Genomic DNA, 24,909 nt, shown 5'->3' with positions numbered 1-24,909 from the left:
CTTCTCCCCCCACCCCCCTCCCACCGCCCGCCCGCCCGCCTCTACCCTCCACCACCTCCGTGTTACGGGGAGCCCATGTCACCGGCTGTCGGTGTAGGGATGATGGCACACGGGACGGGGATCTCGCGCGCTGTCCTCGGCCAGGCAGAGAGCGGAGGAGGGTCCCTAATGGCGGCTCGGGGCTCCGCTCGGTCCGGTGGGCTTGTCCGTGATGCTGCGGGGCGAGGCGGAGACTTCTTGTTGTGCAGCGCCGCCGCGGATGCTGCTGCTGCTGCTGCTGATGCTGCTGCTGCTGATGCTGCCGCTGTCAGGGAGACGGAACCGTCAATGGGACCGCAGCCCCTCAAGCGCGCTCACTTCTCCTGCGGCGGGAGCGCGCAGCCCTCATTTGAGAATGGGGGGCTCCACTCGCCTTTGAGATGCGCGCTCACGCCATGCAGCCTATAGCACACGCAGGAAATAATGGGTTTCTCAAAGGTGCATTGTGGGTCATCCCAGACATAGACCATTTTAATTAGCTAATTAGCTAAGTGATAGAAGTTTTATAGCTAAATGATAAGCCCGATAGATAGATAGATAGATAGATAGATAGATAGATAGATAGATAGATAGATAGATAGATAGATAGATAGATAGATAGATAGATAGATTTAAATTGAATTAAGGACCTTTAGGGGGTTACATTTAAATGAATATACATTTTATATAATATAAATATAAAATGATTCTGTTTCACACTGGTCCTACAGTGATCCAAGTGCATTTTTCTGCTGATTTAAGGTTTTTAAATGAGTTCTTTGAAATATAAAAAGGAAACCTAATAATAGCATATTTGTTATACACTCCAACTATTTGGAGCAAAAGTAGAACAAAAGGTAGAAACATATTTTTGAATAAATTAAGTAATAAAAGATGCACAGCCTGCAAGAGTATCAAACACATTAAAACATTTTAAATCCATCATAAAAGCTCCAAAAATAAACCATAAAAAATAAACTTATTCCCACTGGATGACTAACTTGGATAACTTAATAATGCATGCAATCATATAGAACCATTTTCTATGTATGAAACCCTTCACAGTAAGAGTGTGTGCAATCTCCTCCTCCTCCCTCCCACCACTCAGTGCGTGTTGCAATGACGCGCATCCCCCTTTTTTGTCCTCCCTCCCTCCCTCCATTGCTTCCTTCCTTCAGTCCTTCTTGCTTATATCCATCCTTCAAACACTTCCCACACACACACACAAATTCTTGTACTTCTATCTTAGTGAGGACATTCAATGGCATAATGCATTTGCCAGCCCCTTACCCTAACCTTAACCATGACAACTAATTGCCTAACCCTAACCCAAATCTAATTATAACCCTAATCCTAGAACCAAGCCTTAACCCTCAAACAAGCCTTTGAAAAAGTGAGGACCGGCCGAAATATCCTCACTTTCCAAAAATATCCCTACTCTGTAGGGTCTATGCTCAAAATGGTCCTCACAAATATACAAGTACAAGTACACACACACACACACACACACAATATTTCTTCATAAAATAATACAATGTGCAGTCGGAATTGCATTGTATGACTTTCACACAGCTTTAAGACGCTATAAAATTAGACTATACATCTCTTGGAACCCTCAAGTACCCAAACTCAACACTGTAAACCAGCTGAGTCCTGGTCAGACAGTTTGACCAAACATAACTATAACTGACTTTGTATTTTAGCCTGATGGCCATCAGCTCACTCACTGGGCAGCAGGCCTACTCACATCTACTGAACTGCAAGTGTAGTGTGGTGACTCATCATCATCATTGTTCCCGCTGTATGTCCCTGGTGCTCTTTATCCCTGTCCCTCTCTTGTCTCCTCTGTAGCTCCGCACAGCTCCTAACCTTACTGAGGTACACCTGGTGTGGAAATGAAGCGCTTCAAAGCTTCTGTGCTTCTGTGCTTCAATCAGAAGAGAGAAGTTTCAAGTGTGCCTCTCAGCCAGCGATAGCATTTTCTGTGGTTACTGTGGTCTGATTTCAATACCTCATTTTATTAAATCCATCGTCATCCCTTAACACAACCAAACCAACAAACAATATGTTGAATAAGAACTCTGAAATGCAACACATACTTGCTTGACATGTTCAACAGCTCTGATTCATTTATAAGGAGATTTCTCTTGATGGCAGAGAAAGCCAGGTATAGTGTGTACTGTCTCACTTCCAAAAGCAAGTACTAAATAAAAGCAAACAAGTACTACGTCTACTTCTATTTCTACTACTAATTTGGAAACAGTCGCAATTCTGAGACCAATTTTAATAAACTATTGCTACAACAGTAGTAGTATACTACTACTAGCCTACTATACTTCTACTACTACTACCAGTTCTACAACTATTTAACTTGTTACTACTAGCTTACTATCACTTCTACTTCCACAACAACAACTACTAATACATTCTAGTACTACAATTATTACTAATAATAATAATAAAATAATAAATACAACAACGTTATTATAATAAATGATCGGCTTTGCATAATCTCTTCACAAGCATGTTTGCAGAGCTTTAGTTTAGCAAAAGCTTTACTTTTTAACCTTTACTCACAATATATATACGAATGTACAACAAAAGTAAACATTTAAAATTGAATAAAGAATATATATGAGTGCTCGTGGGATAATAAGACGTAAAATAAAACATAAAATGTTTATATTAAATATTATGTTTGTTGAAAGCTATTCAAAGCATGGTATCCTACCAGTGAATTTACAACTGTGATTAATATAATTATATTAATCAGATTAAATATAAATATTGTGCGTGTCTTTCGGTGTGTTCATCTTCGAGGAAACTTAACAACACTCATTAATTCTCATTTGTTTTCAATGATTAGTGTCCGATTCAAATTAAATGTAAGCGTGTTTTATTTTGAAAACGTCACATCCCGGACATGCTGCTCCGTAGCCTTATTAAGTCGGAAGTGTTATTCATGTCCTGTTTATGGTGGAGAGACTGAACCACTCGCAGTCCTGGCTCAGACTCCTTATTAACCAACACAGAGCTTCACATGTTCGAGTCCCGTTGACCTGTGGTCGGACAGGACAGTTTGCAGGGTGAGTACTGGGGCCGGTCATGTTTGAACTGGTTTTAATTATCAACCTGTTTAAGGATCATAAAACACCACCGTGTCCTCCTCACTGTTCTCACACTCGACACTTCAGCATGAACACAACACTCAGCAGGTCTTGTTGAATTTATATCTAAATTGGGCGAATTCAGGTAATCTGGGAGATTGTTTACCTAATTTTGATTTATGCGATTTATTCTGATATCTGTTTACACAGTAGATCAACATATTATACCTTTCTGTAATCCTTTAGATGTTTTCTAACCACACCAGCAGAAAGAATGGAGATATCTCAGAGGAGACATAATATGTGTAATAAAAGTATATTTATTATCTAATTATAGCCTTTTTATTGGTATTTATTTTACCTCCTTATAGCGACAGTTTACCTCCACCTAATTTTCTACTCACAACTATGCAGATGGAGGGGTGGGTGAAGTCTTTGAGTCCACAAAACACCGTTGGAGTTTCAGTAGTTAACAGCGTTGCAGCCAAATCCAATACAATTGAAGTAACTAGGGACTGATTCTTCAAACGTGAAAAAACCACAGAAAAAAACCATAAAATGCCTACTTCACTGACCTCTGTTTGTTTGTTGACCTTTGCCCCAAGGAGCTGCCAATCAGTTGCGCTCCTTGGGATCAATAAAGGTGTCTAAATCTGAATAAATAACAGATATTTAAGACATTAACAAGGATATGAAATCTAATATTATATATATATTATATATATCAATATGGCACTCATAACTTACTCTTATCAACTATTATTTTTTTAAACCCTCAAGGATGACAAAGATATTTCACCTCACTCTTGTTCATGGTGACCCTCACTGTCTGTATGTCAAGTTTCACAAGATTTTACTGTAGATTTTTTGAGAAAACTAAATGGAAAGTCAGCTCAATTTTCATTTTCAGACACAACATAGCAGAAGACCTGAGAGGCTTTAAGGGTTCATATGTTACATGATAATATTCATATTCTAAGCGGTTGTCTCTGATAACCTTCTTTCATCATAGTACATTCAAGCCACCAGGGAAACAAAAGCAAGATGCTTTATCTTATAGTCCAAACAATGAAACAGAAATTAAGTTTTGATTTGTATGTACTATTTTCAGACAACTTTCAACACCAAAAGATCTACCATGCTTTATTTGAACTCTTTATTTTGAAGCATCACATTCGACCAAAATAGTGCAGGAAATTATACATTTGTAAAACGCTAGCTCCTCCATCTTCTGTCCTTCCTCACTTCCTTGTCAGGTGATTGACATGTTGCCTGTGGTGGTGGTCCATGGAGGGGCGGGTCAAATCCCAAAGGAGCGGTCGGAGAACACCACTTCGGGGGTGTGCTCAGCAGCCCGAGCGGGGTATGCCATCCTCCGGGGAGGGGGCAGCAGCATGGATGCAGTGGTGGAGGCTGTGTCCCAGCTGGAGAACAATCCCTCCTTTAATGCAGGTAATGTAAAAACGCAACACGTGTGTACTTAATAACTATTCCCAGTATGATGTCACCAGCAGACACGTTGACCTGTTTAACAGATTAAATTACTTTCAGAACAAACTACTCAAACTCAGACATATGACAAGTCCAAAAATGCTCTGAGAAAAAGTCTGGATCTATTTATTTTAAACAATGAACGACCAAGATGTGTTGTGGTGCTAGCAAAGCTAAAAAAAAATCAGTGTTGATATTAAACCATGGCTACCCAGCTCACCTGTAATAGTCATGGTGTAAGCTGTAGTTGTGAGTGTAGATAATGTGCTGCTTTCTTTAATCAAACATTGGATGATAATGCATGTGTCTTGTTTGGTTTTGTCCATCAATTAATCTTTGTATATGCACAACTACAACAACTTGACAATCTAAGTGCTGTAGGTATTATATTGCACAACTTTAGATATTTTTGAATTTTTTTGTTTAAAGGTTCAGTGTGTAGGATTTAGTGACATCTAGTGGTGAATTTGCATGTTGCAGCTGAATACCCCCTCACCTCATCGTCCCCTTCCAAACATGAAAGAGAACCTGTGGTAGCCTTCAGTTGTCATTAAATCTCAAAAGGTGTTTAGTTGGTCTGGTCTGGACTACTGTAAACAACATGGCGGCCTCCGTAGAGAGGACCTGCTCCCGATGTAAATATAAAGCATTTAAATATAAAGGATTCCATTCAAGGGTAAAGAAAATAACAATTTGTATAATTTAGGTGAAAACTAGTGAAAACATCACTAGGATTATTTTATATTCAATATCAACCAATAGATACCTTTCACCTAAATCTTACACACTGGACCTTTAAAGGTTCAGTATGTAGATTTTAGCGATATCTAGTATTGCATATTGCAACCAACTGAATACTCCTCACTCTAGCAGGATAACCTATGGGTGTACCCTGGTAACTTAAAGTGAAAGTGAAAGTACCTCTATAGAGCCAGTGTTTGGTTTGTCAATTGTGGGCTACAGTTAAATAAACATGGTAGTGCAACATGACAAGCTCCACGCTTCCAATGCAAATAGAGAGGGTTCGTTCTGAGGTAATGAAAACACAACGGTTTGTAGGTTCAGGTGATTGTTTACTCATGAAAACATAACTATGAATATTAAGTTTCAATTCTGCGAATAGGTCCCCCTTAATCCTACAAAACGGATCTTTAATGTGGACGATAGAGGTGGCCTACGAGCTCAGTGGTCACTGATGCCACTAATCAATATTACGGTTATCAACTAGTTTACTTTCAAATATCAGCGACAAAATCAATATGATGGTACACTGACTTGTAATAAGGCAAATGTTGCCCAGTGATTTCCACTCCCCAATCCCCTGTTCTTCCTCTATGTTATTTTGTGGACTGGGAACCATGTCAAATGAGAAGTGTATCACTGAATCATGGTCAGTGGCTTAAACTGCTGCAATCAGGTCCAACAAGTTCAAGAATTAAACCGAAGTGTAGATCAGTTAGTGATAATTTGACATCATTTAAAAGTAATGTTTATGTTTGATGATTAGCAAGGGAACTTGAAAAAATAAAGAATTCTGAACAGAGTTTTGTGTATTTGTCACAGTAGCAGCTCTTCGGATTTGGAAAGTCAGGGATCATGAGAAGCGTTCACCATGTTGGACCATGTTCCATTCAATCAGTGGGACTATGCAGTCAGAGCTTCTGTCAAGACATTGATAGACTGTACTGTACATAAAACAACTTTCACACTCAGAGTCAACACTGTGTGTTGAGTCTGCTTGATGAAAATGCAGTCTGTTTACACTGTGGGTGCAATTAAAATATGGCAAGTGTATCAAACTGACCCCACCATCGGGCCAACTAGTGCACTTGTACACAAGAAAAATCTAAAACCAATGGGCTTATTGCTGTTACATGTAGGAATCACATGCATGAAAAGAAGTAGCTCCACCCAAAAACCAAATGTCACCTCTCTACACCTGAAAAAAATCTTTATTCCCAAGTGGCAAGACATCATCAAAGAGTTTCTTTAATCATCTTTCAGGGTGTGGCTCAGTGCTGAACATCAAAGGGGAGGTGGAGATGGACGCTATTGTGATGGATGGGAAAACGCTGGGAAGCGGTGCAGTCTCTGCTGTACGGAACATAGCCAACCCTGTTCAGCTAGCACGACTGGTTATGGACAAGGTGTGTACACATGCTGCATCTAATCTATAAAACATTTACTCACATGAAAGGTAAATATGAAGTATGTGTCTCTATGTATAAACTCATTCATTTAACTACTGTGCATGACTATCTTTACAACCCCTTGTTTATTCCTACATTCTGCATTTACTGGAAGCATTATTCCATATCCAAACTGAAGATACAGATGCAGATGTCTATGTGTGTAGCTGCAAAATTATAAACACAGAGCTATGTCTCAACTTTGCTAATATTAACAATGTTTGCAAGTTTCACAGCAAACTCAAGGAACTGTGTCCCAGGATTGAAATGTGAATGTAGAACAATACTTATAGCTGCTGTGTAGTTCGAACAGTCGCTCTGGTTTTCACATGCAAAGAGGCTTTGTAATAGTTAAGTGATGCTTTTTATAAATGTGCACTTTGTTCTCTGTTTCAGACCAGCCACGCGTGTCTGACAGCAGAGGGCGCCAGTCAGTTCGCCCGGGCCATGGGTGTCCCTGAGGTCCCCCTGGAGTCCCTCATCACAGAGTACTCCCGTATGCGCTGGAAAAAGAACTTGGCCCCCGATGCCAACCCTGTGGAGTGCCAAATGTGAGGCATGACATGACTTTGAAGTTATTAGCACGCGTTTCAGTCATGATACAATCTTTAAGAATGGAAGTACACAGAGCTGTGACTCCTCACAGTTAGAACCACTAAAAGTACAACTTTTGTTCATTCTGACCATAGTTTCTACACAGGACAAAAACATGTCACAAATCAAAACCTTCAGACACACTTTTTAAAACGCTCCTGCTGTTTAATCAACTTCTCTGCTGTTGATGCATTTTTTATTCTGCATGTTCAAAACACTCATATGGGTCTTTCCATTTGGGGGTGGCACATTGTGTTTCCTGTTTCCCATAGTCCAATGACATGCAGGTTAATTGGTGACTCTAAATTGCCAATAGGTGTGAGTGTGAATCCATGTGTCAGCCCTGTGACTGATGGGCGACAAGTCAAGGTGCCTAATTCCCAGTGCCAGCTGGGATCAGCTCCAGCCCCCCAGCGACCCTCAGGTTTAAGTGGCTGGATGGATGCTTTCCATTTGGCTAAGGTGGCTCCTTAGGTCCCTCAATCAGGCCTAATAAGCTGCTTTCAGACAACTCCAGAGAACCTCCGGACTTTCTCTGCAGGGGCTCTATGTGTGAACGCAAATGTCCGAGTGAGAGCCTCCAGAGTTTCTTTGGTCTTTGTCCAGCTGGCCCCCGGGTATATAGTCCGCAGAAAATGCTGATGTGAGAACACAGCGGTGGGGGGGTTGAAGAGAAAATTAAAAAAACTATACAAAAATCTCAGTATGAAAGCTTTGCCACACAAGTAGAAGCATCCGATGAAGATGCCAAGAGAGTTTTTGGTGATAAGAGCCGACACCAGTCTCATGTGCTGTGCACAAAAACACATGGTCTCCGCGTTGTGCCAGTGTGAAAGGCAAACTCCAGTTCATTCAGTTCAGTTTGTGGACGTTTAGATGGTGGTTTAGGACGTAAGTGCCCCCCTTTTTTTTGCTGTATGAAAACAAATGCAACCTGGGCCACATGAAAGACCTTCTACTTAGCTAACGTCATCTGAGCCTCTACAGTTTCATAATGAATATAAAGTATTTTTCCACTTCCCAATGACCATATGTTGATTATTTTTTAGCCACTGCCACAAAATCAACACTGATCAACACATGACGTACTCATTTATTTGCATATAGAGCAGGGAAGTGGGACCCAATCACAAATGGTCACAGGATGCATTTTAATGCCACATGTGAACAGATTAACTTAAAGCTGTCCACTTGTTACAAAATCTCTCAGGACTGGTCCTAGTATTGGTCTGAATAGGACCTTCAGTGTTCATTAGAATCACATGAAGTAAGTCAAACTTTGTTCTGCTCTTCCTTGATGTTTCTTTGTGTAGGGGGAAGATGGGCACAGTCGGAGCTGTGGCAGTGGATAGCGAGGGAAACATAGCCTGTGCAACCTCCACCGGTGGAATGCTGAACAAGATGGAGGGACGAGTGGGCGACACACCCTGCATAGGTCAGACTGCACACATCAAGTTTGGTAGTTTAGACCATTTAATGGAACATGTTTGGAGAGACAGGCGGAGCCCTGTCTTCAGCCGTCTGTTGGCCTATGACCAGTCCAAGTTTGTAATGTGCAGTTAGTCAGTAAACAAAGTGCACCTGGTTAATAAATGACTGACAACAGATTATACACTGTGCTGACACATTGCACTGTGCAATACAATACAACCAGTGTATTACTGACCAGTTTATATTCATCATATCAGATGAAAGCCAGCTCATACTAATATACAAATGTTGCATGTAATTTGAGAGAATGAGTTTCCATCGGTGGGACAGGGTCTCAAATGATCCTAGGGTTGTTTATTCTTAAGTTCAGTAAACAGAAGCAAGTGGATTTTGGCAATGTCAGCCCCCTGCAATCTGTTAAATCAGTCAATGAATGATTGAACTGTCATGAGTCAGTGGACGGAGTACAGCCTCGCTCTGAAATACACGTCTGCAGTGACTAATGAAGCCTCTCTGGTCAAAACTGTTCAATAACATGTTGAAACATCATATGGAAGAAGTCGTCATTTTCATACAAGACACAAACATACAAACAAACGTTTTAAAGTCATTGGCTGCTTCTGCAGACTGGAATCTCTATAGATACAACATTCTTCATTTTTATTATTCATACACATTTATGATTCGTACACCCAGGTCAGGTTGCTAATCTATTACACACAAATTTTACTGCTACAGCGCGACCCAGTGGCTGAATGGTAAAGGCGCATACTCCATGGGCGCATACGCTTGGAGCTGCTGGTCCCTGGTGAAACTCCATTCACTGTCTGTCATCCACCTACTTTCTTACCCTGTTTATTGTCTATCTTTTACGGTGATATCAAATAAAGGCACACAAATTTCAACCAAAAATCATAATAAAACAAACAAGCAAATTTACTCCTTCTCCTCTCCCATAACAATGGTTTCACTGGAAACCAGCTGAAGCTTTGAAAATTAGAATAATTTGACAAAGTTTAAATATAGCTGAGGTCAAGGTAATAAAATGTCCATGTTTTCTTACTTTTGTTGATGCCTAAGGCATTATCCTTTCATCTAGGGAATTATGATATCATTTGCAGACAAGTATGTCATTAATCCTTTACAAATAAGATACTAAATGAGTCACAACACATTCCAACAAACTGTTGGAACTCTGGCTTTTTTTTGCAACACTGTACATATAAGAACTTGAAGCTGCACTAAGTAATCCATATATTTATATTAACAATGATCATAAATATAACAAATGATTACATGGAATGTGGAAAATGTGTTAGCAAAGGCACTGAGAGTTGTTACATGACCCCGAGCATTTTAGTGTCTTTCAGCTTATCAAGGTTTACTGTTTTGGTAAAGCTACGTTCTAATCAACCTAATTTTTGAGAAGAAAAAAATGTCTTTCTATCAATATTCAGATAACCTCTTTGTACACGACCTACTGAGCTAGCTGGTAAAAATAGTTGAGTATTTAGCATTTTAAGAGCCATATATACAGCATTCTTCAGTTGGTGGAGACCAAAACAGAGCTGCTAAAAAAAGAGTGGATACTGGACTTACATTAATCAGGTAAACAGATTCTCAAGATGTTAACTGAAGTGTTAACACTGTAAGCCACTGTTGTATTTATAGCTCATTTCTGTTGCACCAAACTAGTTTAACTACCATATTATTTTTCCACAGTCACACATTTACTTACATATCTTCTCTTACTTGTTTTTCCCACTCCATGTTTCAAACAGACTTTTTCCTCAAAAGTTAAATAAACATCCGGATGTTGGATGAACATTCACTGGTGACATAACGTGAACATGTTTTGTGTTTGTTAGGCTCTGGGGGTTATGCTGACAACCAGGCGGGAGCAGTGTCAACTACGGGCCACGGAGAAGCCATCATGAAAGTTACTCTGGCAAGACTCATCCTGTTCCACATGGAACAAGGTGATGTACACACACACAAGCTGCCATCTTACGGTAGTGATGTCACTTTGTTGTGTGGAGCTGCAGAATTATCCATACACTCGCCCAACCAATCACAATTCAATCTCAGCTGTCAATCATAAAACCAAACTTAACTGCCTAAAAATATCAGTGCGATAGAAGAACTTGCCTAAAATGACAGAAACAATCTTGAAAAAAAACCTTTAACGTGTAATTGGATTTTTTTTGTCTGGTCCATGTCCGATCTGTTAACATCCCAGCAGGGTTTATGACCTATACTGCAGCCAGCCACCGGGGGGAGCTAAATGATTTTGCGTCACTTGTCATCCATTTATATATGTAGTTACTGACCAAACTAAGAGTCACACACACCTGTCCGCAATGATGAACATGATTTGATGGTTGGTACGAGATTTGATGTCCTGATGGAATTTCCACGCACACAAAGATGGGTCCTGCTGTACTTCAGTGCACCAAACAGGATCCTATGTTAGAGCACAGTGGACATGCTGCTGCTGCTGCTGCTGCTGCTGCTGCTGCTGCTGCTGCTGCTGCTGCTCACAGGCTCACAGGCTCACAGGCTCGTTGTGACCACTGAAACCTTGGATCCACCAATTTCATCCTGGTGTAACAACCTCACTTCTTCTCTCTGTTCTCAGGTCAGTCGGTGGAGGCCGCTAGTGACTTGGGCCTGGCCTACATGAAGAGCAGAGTGGGTGGTCTGGGTGGGGTGGTGACTGTGGACCCCCAGGGCCACTGGGGCGCCCACTTCTCCAGCCTGCAAATGGCCTGGGCTGCAGCTCAGAAAGACACCCTGCACTATGGCCTGTACACCGGGGAACACTTCACACAGAGCATTGACAATCCACAGTGACAGAAAATACAACACATGTGGGTTTGATCATTTTCTTAATTGTTGCTTTTATTGACAAAAGAAATAATTTAGATTAATACTAATGTAAACAATAGAAATATAATTTGGATGAAATTAGTTTATGTTTACTGTTAAACAGCCATTGTAGTATTGATTATAACTACACTCCACGTACCTCATGTATGGATACATTGGTGAGAACACACTGTTATTTCTATTGATTGTTTGATGCAGAGAAATGGGTGACGTTATCTCCAGACCCTCACCCCGATCATTAAAACTAAGACTTTGCAGGAATGTAGAGATCATATGGAAACTCATGAGACTTCCTGATGAAGTAAGATGATCGTGTGGAGCAACATGAGCATGAACCATAGTCAGTATATAAAGATGGACGACGCGTCTCCACTTCCTCCCACTATTCAGAAATTAAGAAGCTCAAACACTCCGGATACTAATGCTGCATCCTGTGCATTTGGAGCCACAGTCTGTGCAGTAGCGATTGGGGGATGGAGACACAGTCCTGAGGATACATGTGCTCCACAATGAGAAGTCACCACATTTTATATCATCAGATAAGTACTTAAAACCAAACTTATCAGAAAAATAAGCACTCGAAAAAACACAAGTCTGCTGAGGAGCTCACTGAACTGGACCAGGAGCTGTGTCACACTGTGGAACTACTGTCACCAACTCAGGTGATGGATAATCCAACTTCAAGACTAACATCTAGCTAATGTGAAGCTATAATCATAAAGGCACTATTTAATAAAAACTGATTCCTGATCTGTGCAGAATGAAGTTGGCAGACAGGGGTTTTCTTGTGTATGTGTCTTTTTGCATCTTTGGTTAAAATGTTTTGTTCAAATTTGATGGTATGATTGACTGGCATTATTGATTTTGCACAGTATATATACATTTTCACATAGAAAGTAATTTCATATCAAACATGTAAGTATTAGAATTGAGGCTTATATAATGAACAGAAACAGAGAATCTTTTTGTGAATTTCTCAGTTGATCGTATTTTACATGAAGGGCCAGTTTTACTGCTGGGACACCTTCGTAATAATTGATGCAAATGTTCATCTTTATTTTATGTATTGAAGTTACTGCCACACTTTGTATTTCACAGAGAACAGTTAAACTCTGTGTTGTCGCAGAGAATTGTTCTGTAGTAGTAGTGTGAGGTGAAACACTGACATCATCTCTGCACAGTTTGAGGCTGAGCCAGTATTTGTGAAGTGTTGCTGATCAGATGAGTGTTAATGCTGAAGCTTTCATTTAGCAAAACACTGACGGTGACAATAAATTCCTTTAATCCCTGGACATTGTGTGCTTCATTTACCCATGAAGTCTGTGTGTGCAGGTGCACTGATGTGTAAGGCTCCGAGTGTGTGTCACCTCTTTGCAGCCACTAGATGGTGCTGTTTTAGTACAATTCTTGGTGCTGAGAGTAAAGGGACCAAGAGAGTCGACAGCCGGTTGCTTTTGTTGTAGCATCAGTCAAAGTCAGGAACTGTGATAAGTGAAGCTTGAACTGTCTCAGATTAACACTTGTTTTCCTCTGTATGATTGATTCCTGCTGTACTGTGATGTTGATAAACACGTGAGCTAGTTCATATTAGGATTTTTGAATCATATTTCAAAGTAGACAGCACACAGCATGAGACTTGCTTCCTGGTATGAGTGCATTAAAAAAATAGCAGAGTTCATTTCTGAAGTGTAGGCCTACAAATCGTCTTCTTACTCTGACAAAGGGTCTTCTATGACACTCTGTGCCTTGCCCTTAATGTTAACGTGTTCTGTATTATACTTTATGTGTTGGTTGTGTATTACATTTATCATATGGTTAAGTCATGATCACATGTTGCATAAAGGACTTGAAAGTGCAGCATTGTGGTTAGCGCTGTCACCACACAGCAAGAAGGTTCCTACTTCCGGCTTCCTCCCTCAGTCCAAAGACCTTGAGGTTAGTTTAATTGGAGACTCCACGTCGTCCCGGTCTCACCTCGAGTACAAATTGCACTGAGACCTGTCAATCTGCTCCCAGTTTTCTTCAGCCGACTTCAAGCTGCAACTGAGAGAACTACGAGATTTCTTCCTCCAAGACCGTCCGCTTGTGCCCGATAAGTCAAACGGGCTGCATCATGAGCTTTGACCTGCACGGCCGCTGCAAGTCTTACCTCGGACCGGAGCATGCCGGCGTGGCTCTGACTCCCCAGTCAATGTGCCAGAACTGCAAGCTCCTTCCCCAGGCGGAGAAGCAGCACAGGGCGGATGCCTTCACAGCTGCTGGCGACACGGTGTGGCCCCCTCCAGTCGGAGGGGTTGGAGCCGGATGATGACCTGCCGGGTGCACAGCCAGGTGGCCTCATCTCTGCTTCCACCATAGGAGACCTGGTCAGCGAGCTCCCTGGGATCATCGAAGTGCTCTGACAGATCACATCAGTGTGCTCCCCAGACTGGAGTCGCCATTAACAACAGGTACTGGACGGACACAGTGAGGCACAGACTACATCCTGCTTCGCCTTTAAACCACTAGCAATAGCCTTAAAGGGCACAACCTGTATAGAATAGAATGATAGTAGTTCTAGACGTATTATAACTCCAGCTTCTATGTGTATAGGCGCAGCCCTTTCAACTTTGGGCCTTACTGGCTTCTTAAATGGCTGAAGAAAAGCTGTTAAATGGGAGCAGATTGATCGGTCTCAGTACAATTTATACTCAAGGTGAGGTCCAAACAGTGAGTGGGCGTGGACTAAAGTTTTTTTTTTTGTGCTATGTGGTCATGCAAGGGATAAACCACTAGCGTTAGCCTTAAAGGGGACATAGCATGCAAATTCCACTTTGTTAGTGCTTCTACAGGTTAATGTGGGTATCTGGCATGTCTACCAACCCAAAAACTCTGGGGAAAAAACACTTGCGCGTTTTGTTATAGTTCCTCTAAGTCAGAAACGTCATGCTTGAGCGACTCGATTGCGCTTCCTGTGTATTGTGTCGTAACAAGGAACTGGAAGTCTCCCTACATGGTCTTGGCCCACCCCCCACCTCACCCCCCCCCCCCCCCCCCCCCCCCCCCCCGTCCCCGTCCCCCCCGTCCCCCCACACTCGCTACGCCGGGTTTACACCGGAGGCAGCGAGGCTGCGAGGCAGCGCAGCGCCGTTCCCAAGCACGCAGCCGGGCTGTTCACACGGGACGAGCATTTCTCCGCTGGTCAGCCCGCGATTCACTCACATGTGGCATTTGTCTGGATCGTTGGGACTGGGAGGCTGCAGCAGCTGCTCGGGAGCGACCGCTCGCTCTCCCGTGCGTGAGCTGGAATTTGTGTCAGCGCCACACAGCCAGCAGTGTGGAAGACTTCCGCAGTGTTCAGCGCTACTGTAACCCCCGAACCCCGACATTCAACGGGTACAACAACAAGCGGAGAAAGCAGAATCGCGGGCTGACCTTATATATACAGTCTATGGGGCTGACCAGCGCGGAGAAATGCTCGTCCCGTGTGAACAGCCAGGCGGCTGCGCGCTTGAGAACGGCGCTGCGCTGCCTCGCAGCGGTCTTCCACACTGCCAGCTGTGTGGAAGACTTCCGCAGTGTTCAGCTCTACTGTAAGCCGGGTTACAGTAGTTACGCCGGGTTACAGTAGTTACGCCGGGGTACAGTAGTTACGCCGGGGTACACCGGACGCGGAAGCGCCGCAGCGAGGCACGCTGCCGCCTGGCTGTTCACACGGGACGTGCATTTCTCCGCTGGTCAGCCCCATAGACTGTATATATAAGGTCAGCCCGCGATTCTGCTTTCTCCGCTTGTTGTTGTACCCGTTGAATGTCGGGGTTCGGGGGTAAATGATGTCTTCATAGCCCCCCCCCCCACCCCTCTCTTTCTCTCTCTGTCTATCTGCTTGTGTGCTTGTAGTGGATGGGCAGAGGGGGACATTTAATTATGTGATTGGGAAAATTAAAACTCCAGGACAACAGAAGGGGAATACAAAGTATGGGATGCATATTTGATAATTTATATCATATAAAATATGTAATTTATATCGTTTAAAATCATGGGGGGAGAGGAGGGAGGGGGGAGCTGGCTCATTAGCATTTAAAGGAACAGGCACTCAAAACAGGTCACTCTGTGGAGGGCTGTTTTATACAGGGTAAAAAGGGTGCTGTTGTATATGATCCTTGTGGTATTTTGACCAAAGTATGTTACAGACATTTCATTAAGACCCCAAGGAACCATATCAACTTGTGGTAAAATGGGCATGCTATGTCCCCTTTAAAGTGCTGCGCTTATACTCATAGAATCTGGAGTTACAATAAGTAACTGTCGTTATTGTTGTTTATTTATCTATATAGGTACAGTGATAATTGATTTCTATATAAATGGTTTGGATTGTTTTGGCCTTTTTCCACTCAAGGTAAAGTTTATTCTCATTTTATGTCAAGTAACTTTCAATATAAATATATTATTTGTTATTAAAGAAATTAAGTAAAGAAATTGTTCTGTGGCTACAGAGAAATTGGGTGAGATGTGTGAATCGTGTTTTTATTCCCCTAGTTGGGACATAATAAACACAAGAGAATAAATGTCTCTTTTCCTTTGTTTTTGTAGTTGTTGACCAGGGACACCAGCTGTATCAGTTCATATTGAAACAATATGAGCTTGGATTAAGACACTAGTTAGTGTTTCTGCACTCCTCACTTTACTTCCCATCAGAAGCATTGAGTGGCAGTGTCCTACAGAAACCAATCACATAACATTCCTGTCACTCTGACGAGAGGACGGCACATGACTTTTATATGGAATACACTTACAGCTGAGCTTTGGTGAATAATGTGACTGAATCTACATGAAAACATGTGTTTGGCATCTTCACATAGCTGCAACCTGGTTGATGTAAGGGTAACACAAGCTGGGGTTTATATTTCCTCTGCCCACAGAATCACACAGTTTGTCCCATACTGTATACTGCTAGTATATATTGGAAAATTGGGACACTTGTGATCAGATCACAAAGACCACATATTACTATGTGTGTGTTTACGGGGTCATAAGAACAGAGGGTTTTCCATCCAACTATTTTATATTTCATTCTGTGGCCGTATACCTTGACTTTCTGAGGCTTGTTTGCATGTCGGGGCTCTTCCCTCTCCCACTAGAACTCTGTTATAATCTGTTTCTTGCGGACCCAAAGTGCAGAACACAAACACAGCAGATTGATGGTTGTAAAACAAAAAGGTTTATTGCTCAATAGCTGGAGCTGGGGGGGGGGTGGTGGCAGGCAGTGGAGATCCAAAGGTGCTGGCAGGCTGAGGCCGGAGCAGATGAAGGTGAACAAGCGGGTGAACGCTGTGCAGCTGGTTCCGTGACAGAAAGAGGAGCAGGGGGTAAATAAGCAGCAAAGAGCAAGGAGCAAAAAAAACTCAGTAGAAGATAGAGGTTCAATCACTAAGCCGAGATATGTTACCACGCTGGTGAATGGACGATCTGGCGAAGACAGGAGCGATGAGCTGGGGTTTTGTAGACTGAGGAGAGGTGGAGTTGATGAGGAGATGACGCTCAGCTGAGCAGCCAGACAACAGGAGGCCCCACCCAGTTCCAGGCAGGCACACACACAGAGAAAGAAAAGGGAGGTAGAAAACCTGGTCCTAACAAACTCCATCCATCCTAATCTATGCTGCTTATCACTTATCACACCATATCACAGGGCAACTCCTAACTCGTGACTTTTCTGTGGTTTTCATGCCTGTATGTATTGTTGAAAATCAGTGAGTGTCGCATGATGCCAGCAGATAGTACTGTGAGCGGGTATCAACTCAAATTTATCACAAACCTTTACCAAGAAAAGTGAAAATTGAACCAATCTGGTACTGTTGTGTGAATGTTAGAAGTTCATTGACATAAGCATTAGGTGGCGCTAATTCTTCAGTCAGGTGTCATTACACCAGGCCAGATATCATTATGAGATTATACAGACACTGGAGAAGCCTTTCATCATGAAGTTTACTCTGGCAGGACTCATTCAACCACACACACACACACACACACACACACACACACAAACACACACACACACACACACACACACACACACACACACACACACACACACACACACACACACACACACACATGAAGAAGGTTTGCATGTTCAAACTTTGAGATCTATTCCAGTAGAGATCTTGATCGCCCAGCAGGATAATACTATACATATGAATCCAATTCAACATTTTTGTTTCCTTATTGGAAAAGAGGAAATATGCTTTAGTGTTTGTTTTCACATTACGTAGAACAGCAGGCATTTCTGAATATCACATGATGAAGTGGTGAGTGAAGAGAGGAAGTAACTGATTAGAAAGTGTAGAAGCAGCTACAGAACATTGCAAATAAATCTTGAACTGATACTTCTCATTGATAACATATTTTACTTTTTGTAGTTTCTTGTGTCCTGATTCTACTTGATGCTAACCTGGTTCTCCTTTAAGATCATAGTCATATATCTTTTATCTAATCAACCTCTTATCTTTTCTCTACCTGCGGATTCCACAAACACATGGTGCCAGTAAAACAACTGAACGTACAAAGCCCGGGGATCGAGACCAGTCGACAGAAATCGGTGCTTTCTCATCTGTTCTCCACCACTTCCAACAGATCAGTGAAATTTGACCCACAGTCGCTCTCTCCTCCGCTTCCTTTGTCTCTCCTCTGCCGTGTTTGCATTTTCATGTATACAAAACACACATTTACTTAGACGTGCAAACACTGCCTCTCTTGACCCCCACTGATTCCCTCACTAATCCCAATGCTATTTTACAAATGCTCTGTATACACAAGGAGTTTGTCTTCCTTATCCTCTTATTAGTTTGAATTCATTTTCACTCTCTGACTCTGCCGCCGGAGAAAAGCCTGATGATCTCCTCTCATTCCGCTGCTGCTGATCACATGGTGCTGTCTAATGCATACACACTGTCTGAGGAAGGCAATAAATGCTTTCATCCCTGACCATTGTGTGTTTCATACCCCATTTGCCCATGACATCTGTGTGTTGAAGGTCACTGATGTGTGTGATTACGCCTTGACTGTCGACTTTTTATTGATATTGATTAACTTTGTAGATTTCTCGAGGGCGCTTTTTTGGTAGATATTACTGTTACTGCAATACGCAAAACACGAATGATACAGATTTTCCTTCTCTCGTAGATATTTTAGAAATTGTTCACACAGCAATACAGGAAATGTACATGGGATAGACAATGAAAGGTTATTGAATTGTTGCGGTATAGTACATCCCCAGCCGGTTAGACTTTCATATTAACTGAACAGGGCCAACGTTTGAAAAAACAAACAAACAAACTGGTAAGACTACAATTATAGTTTATTTTGTGAAAACATGTCACTTGATAAACCCACAGATTATTATCATCCAGCTCTGCAGTTGCCCTCAGCACTACTGAGTGTTTCAGTTTTACATTTGTAGCTTCTCTGCTCTGCTTCACTCTCACTACTCTCATCTACATGGTGCACTATTTATCAGCTGAAGAGCCTGATTTGTTTTTTGGGGGGATTTGGTGGAGACCACAACTAAGTTAAAAGGCAAGTGACTATTGGATGTACACTGTTACATGGTCACGTGGTTGGGTAACATGCTCACTACATCAACTTCATGAGGTCTGTCCGTTAAATTAGCCAGTAAGAGCCTTTCACAGACACTTCTCAGCATATTGTTCGCCAATATGCCCGAATCCAAAAACTTCCATTGTACTAGCATATTGACTTTTCACAATACACAATGTAAAAAAGATGTGTATTTACATTGTACATAAAAAAATGTAGTTTTCTATATTATTTTCAAGTTGTATGTATTTGGTTGCTTTTATTAATAATTATTTATAATATAGTATATGGTTTAACTGTAAAATATCAAGCTTTAAGTTTTGGTAACGACATCTAAAATATCTCCATCGGCCAATATTGAAAATCAGTATCAGAAATGTTTAACTCTTTTTTAGGTTCATGTAGCTAAAACTGTGTGTTGCTGATGCTGATGCTTAATCAATGACAGAGCTGTTGAGTCTTGACCAAAGTGGTGGACTGACTGACCAAGAGACTGACATTTGCACGCCAAGTTACATTGTTTTGTGTGTCAAACAGCATTAAACAACACGTAAAGGCTTTCAATGTGTGGTGGTAACATGGGAAATGTCCTGAAAGTCGTGCATTATTTATCATGTTGACGCCATCAGAAACAGGGACAACAATGGAGAGTCTTTAGAAGTCAAAGAAGCAACAATGGAACAGGCCAGCATGAGCATGTTGAGGCTGCATGTACATGACTTAGTAGTGAGCACTGTGTGCACAGCAGACAATTGTCCAGTTACGGTTTGATGAGGATTTCCTGAAATATTTGGATCCTACTGTGTCTTTACTGTAAAGTGGGAGTGGGATATCATCTGCACGCAGCACATCCCACCACTGCTTTGAGTGTCAACTCTTTGGCCTGAACCCCACATCCTTATGCTGCTTTGAGTATAAACACGTATACTTCAACATAGAGGTATTTTATCTGCCTCCAGATCCTGATGCCAGTAGATCTCTGCGTTGGTTTGTACCCTAAACATGACAATAATAAGGGTTGTGGAAAAAAAGCAAACGACAAAAATGTGCACAGCCATTTCAGGTTGAAAGCATGAGATGTGCTGGTGTGTTCCTCTAATATGCAATATCCCTGAGAGAGGAGATTGTGCTTGTTGGTCAGGGGTGAGTTGGTTTGTGAAGTGAGGACATATTGGGCCGGCTCTCTCTTCTTCAAGGGGCCAGTTCAGGGTTAGGGTTTGGGCTTGTCCAGGGTTACCCAGACAGCACACAGAGCTCGCACAAAGGCATCCTAACCCTGAAGGCTGAAAGTGGAAAACTGGCCCTTTGTTAACTTATATTAGATGCAACAGTTTATTTTGGACTAATTCATGGACTCAAACATGTGGCCTTAAAGTGGAACACAGATTTATGGCTCTGTTGTTACTGGGTGTTCTAGTACAAAAAGATTTAGCGACATATGTGTTATTGTTTTTTTGTTGTTTATTGTTGTTTGTACCATTACATATTGGTGGAATAGCATTACGAGAAAAAAGTTGTAAATTTATGAGAATTTCGTGAAGAGTAAAATTGTCATTTGAGGACATGTGTTATTTTACAGAGGGAATATCAGAAGATCAGCCTGTTGGTTGCATTAAAATGAGGATATATCATCTAATATTTTGGCTCATCAACACCACATTATCATAAATATCAGGACTTTGAAAAGATTGTGTAGAAAACTGTGTCTGTTCTGAAGAAAGGAAAGAAAGGAAATTGTCTCGAGCATTAGTTCTCCTTGCTGCTTATTTCTTAACATGATGTTCAAATATTCTTAACATTATATAATAATACCACTCTATACTTTATGAGGAAATTTAATAGAAAAAGTCAGAATTGTATGAGTTTCTTATGAATTTTTATTCTTGTAATATTATTATTTAATTCTCGAAATCCCTTTTTTCTTCAATATGGCCCAAATACTTCATCATAAATTGCAGTTAGTACATTTAGTCAAGTACAAATGTGCCACTTTTGACTTCTCGTAGAGTTCAGAAGCAAATATTGATTTTCATACACCATAACACTAACTGTATTTACTCCTTTAGTGACTAGTTGCAAACACAACATATAGTATGATGTAATTTCAGTATAAAACATGATGCAGTAACCTAACCATATGTACAGCTCGTTACATTTTCTTCCACCTTGAACATCTATAGTAGCTTGAATAAGATAAATGAGTTTGCATTATCAAATACAATTGTATACTTGCACTATCCTGATAGTACATAAATACTTTTACTTAAGAAGGGTTTTGTTCATTGCTACTTTTACTTGACCAAAAGATGTGAATACTTTCTCTATCTTCTATCTTCTACCCCCTTGTTGGATGTGTTCATGTTATGGCACCATGGTAACAGTTTAAAAATGCCACTGTAAATTTGATCACCACCTTATTTACAGTACAACTCGGTAATAGTGCCATGGTGTTAGTTATACATGCGACGGTGTGGTCACAACTCTGTAGTAGAGTCATAAAATAAAAAAGACAACATTCCTTTTTGTAATTTAAATTATAAAGTATTTTAACACACGTATACTAACCATACACTTTTCAGTGGGTGAATACATGTCAACTTTGCTACAATATGTTGTTTAAAACTATATGAATACTAATATTTTGAGTTTCAGCTTGCCTTGTGTAACAAATGTATAAATGTAAATGATTCTTACATTTGCAGAACCCAGGCACTTTATGAAGGACATGATTTATGTGTTCTCTTTGTGAGAGGGACAAGTAACTAAGACCACAAGAATTTACAAGTCTTCAAACTTGTACCTTTCAATTCATTTAATTTGGTTTAATTTAAGACAAAAGTGGGTTAAGTGTAGTTCCTGTTTAGGATTTTAGATAGATTAGGATTCTAGTTCCATTTAAAACCACAGTTTTGGTTAGAGGTTATGTTTGAAGGTTAAATTTCACTAATTGATGCTTCTTGTGAGTACAGCAAAACATGTGCCCCTTTACACAACCAACTGTGCAAGGCAGAGAATGTCTGCACATAAAAGGAGACGTGCTATTGAAACATTCTCAGCTGATCCGTGCGGAATGAAAAGGACATCAGAGTACAGTTGACCTCCCAACAGTCAGCAGAGTGGAGGTCAATGCAGCCGCTGCAAGGTGAGATTAGGCCCTGCTATCCTTTCCTCACCATTGGACACCCATCTTTCATGTGTAGTGTGGTGCTTGTGTGTGTGTGTGTGTGTGTGTGTGTGTGTGTGTGTGTGTGTGTGTGTGTGTGTGTGTGTGTGTGTATGGGCCTGTTTTTACAGGGTACTTAAACATGACTACACAGTTACCTATGAGGACAAAACGTGAGGTCCTCAAAGGGGGAGTAGGGTTTTTGAGGACAGGGTCCTGGTTACAGTTTGGTTCAGGTTCACGTGATGGTTTGGGTTTAACGTCAGTTATTTAACTTTGACGGTTGAAGATAGAGTGAGAGGGGCATTATGTCAATGAGTGTCCTGACAGGGAATGTGCAACATTGTGTGCGTGCGTGTACCAGCCTCCATGCAAGGTGAGATTTGGCTGCAGCTTTAATTGTGTCAAGTTAAACAACAACGATATGATACCGGAAGTAGTTTCAGTGCTTGCATCACTTTTATGGTACAATTAATGCCACGTGTTATATTCAAAGAGCTTCATCAATTTGTTAGAACAGTATGGAAATGTTTGGTTTTTGTATACATTGTGAGGTACGTGTATTGTACATATTGTGTCTGCAGATTTACCAATATTACTCTTTATTGTGAAAGACTAACCGGAAGTGTTATGTGGTTGTAGTAAGCAGTGTAGCTGACTTGTCAAAGGGGCTGGACTCAGTCCAGTTTTCCTCCTACAAAAAGCTCCGGGCTCACAGACACAGTCTGGACTGACACTACAGACAGGAACATGTAGAATAAAGCTGTTAAAGCTCCGGTCCATCTCAACTCCAGAAGATGTCTGACACCAGCAGCGTCCTCTCTGAGGACAGAAGACATGTCAGCAGCATCTGACTCTGTGTGAAAGCTCCTCAGGATCCTCGCTGCTGTGGTGAGTTTACTGACCTGCCGACTTGTTCCGTTTCTCCTGTTACTTACTTTGATGCCAAACTCCGCTAAGACACTAAGAAAGTTAAAGTTAGCACAGCTTCAATCACTCTTACATATATTGAAAATTACCCATAGCCATATAGATGTATATTATATATTAAAACGTACCATTCGAAAATTTGACGTAGATTTACCATCAATACAATTAATGTAGATACAAAAATCAGTGTTTGTTTTAGTTCTCACCACCAAGGTTCTCCGCGGACGCCGTTCAACAGCTGTAGGACAAGGGAATGATTTAATTGCCGGAATTGCTGTTTATTGAATTATCTGTCAGCCGAATTTTCAAACCCCACGTTTTAATCGTTAAATGTGGACATTCGTGCTCATTGTAGTATATAACTGCAGTGACCTCGCTAAAAGATTTCAACTGATGGAGGTTTGTACGGAGTTTGTTCAAGAGTACCTGGCTGCAGACAAGATGGCGGACCTCCGTCCCCCGCAAGCGCATGCGCAACAGACATCTCACTTGGCAGGAAATCTACCTGTCTATCTTTCTATCTATAGCTTGTATTCACATTATTTATAAAGTGTTTATAAGAAATTGAAACAAAATTTGATTTCAATAGTACATCAAATAATTGAACAACTTTATGTTGGACCATTTAAAAAATAATCTGCATAAATGAGAAGGAACCGGAAGCAAGTTCTCAACTTAAAATGTTGTATCCACCCTGTAAGCTGACTTTAAAAACACATTTCCAATCAATAAAGTGTAAATGTTTTGATAAAATGTGTGTGTTACTCTGAAAACCGTGTTTGTGCCACTTCACGGGGGAGAAAACGTCCAACATCCGCTTTTACGACCACATTATTTCCTGTCAAGTGCGGAGAAGTCTATTGCGCATGCGCTCGCAGAGGTCCGCCATCTTGTCTGCAGACAGGTCCCTCTCAGTTTGTCAAAACATCTTAAGCGAGAGAACCTGACGTAGCCGCGTCAATCACTGCTCTTCATACCACAGACTGACTGCTTCTATAAACTGTGCTTTTTCAAAGGTGAACCACTAAGGGAGAAAGTGAGCTGCTCATACACTAGATGGTTAAAATGCAAAGTGAAATTATCTTGGAAAAAAAATCATAAAATGAGTTTAAGTTGGCTCTTCCGAAAATATTATGAAGAAATCAGGTCATACATACAGTAAGTAGAACATGTTTTTAATTACAGAAATCAGTGGGTTAGTAGAATAAAGGGATGGAGAGACAGGTGACTAATTTAAACTTGGGTTATAAAAGGTCGCAGACCAGTGAAGGATAATACATTAACAAGTAGATTTAAACCAGTGGACAGAATAGTCAAACGGTTGAGGAGCCTTGAAAGAGAAGCTTTAGAATGGATTTTACTTCACATTGGTGGATGTTTGCCTAATGCTAATCGCCAACCAGAGGTCAGAGTTCAACCTCTTTTACTAGATGGGACTACACTGGGTAGCTGATTTCTAAAAGTACATTTGCAGTAGGTAATCAGTAATCTGTAGTGGATTGCATGTAATCGCGACCCTTTC

General features: G+C 41.2%; 1 protein-coding gene and 1 long non-coding RNA gene across 3 annotated transcripts; one reads left to right on the top strand and one right to left on the bottom strand.

Annotated features, from left to right (window-relative positions):
• Position 1: 1 nt before the first annotated feature.
• On the top strand, positions 2-11,947 carry asrgl1 (asparaginase and isoaspartyl peptidase 1). 2 transcript variants are annotated; one of them, XM_034609384.1, is made up of 7 exons: positions 2-477; positions 4,382-4,577; positions 6,621-6,763; positions 7,202-7,356; positions 8,713-8,834; positions 10,699-10,809; positions 11,469-11,947. In XM_034609384.1, exons 1-7 carry the CDS (start codon positions 463-465, stop codon positions 11,681-11,683), a joined length of 957 nt encoding a protein of 318 aa, XP_034465275.1. In that variant the 5' UTR covers positions 2-462; the 3' UTR covers positions 11,684-11,947. The 2 variants fall into 2 exon arrangements, with proteins under 2 accessions (XP_034465275.1, XP_034465276.1); XM_034609385.1 differs by lacking the exon at positions 2-477 and adding an exon at positions 2,996-3,104.
• LOC117775850 lies at positions 1,459-11,456 on the bottom strand. The gene is made up of 3 exons (XR_004616346.1): positions 11,445-11,456; positions 9,026-9,031; positions 1,459-2,164 (listed from the first exon to the last, which is right to left on the bottom strand). It is a non-coding gene; the product is annotated as an uncharacterized LOC117775850 (long non-coding RNA).
• Positions 11,948-24,909: the final 12,962 nt, after the last annotated feature.

Source organism: Hippoglossus hippoglossus, chromosome 15, assembly GCF_009819705.1.
Source record: "Hippoglossus hippoglossus isolate fHipHip1 chromosome 15, fHipHip1.pri, whole genome shotgun sequence".
Taxonomy (NCBI): Eukaryota; Metazoa; Chordata; class Actinopteri; order Pleuronectiformes; family Pleuronectidae; genus Hippoglossus; species Hippoglossus hippoglossus.
Note: the sequence above shows the minus strand (reverse complement) of the source record. Positions and strands in the feature narration are given on the sequence as shown.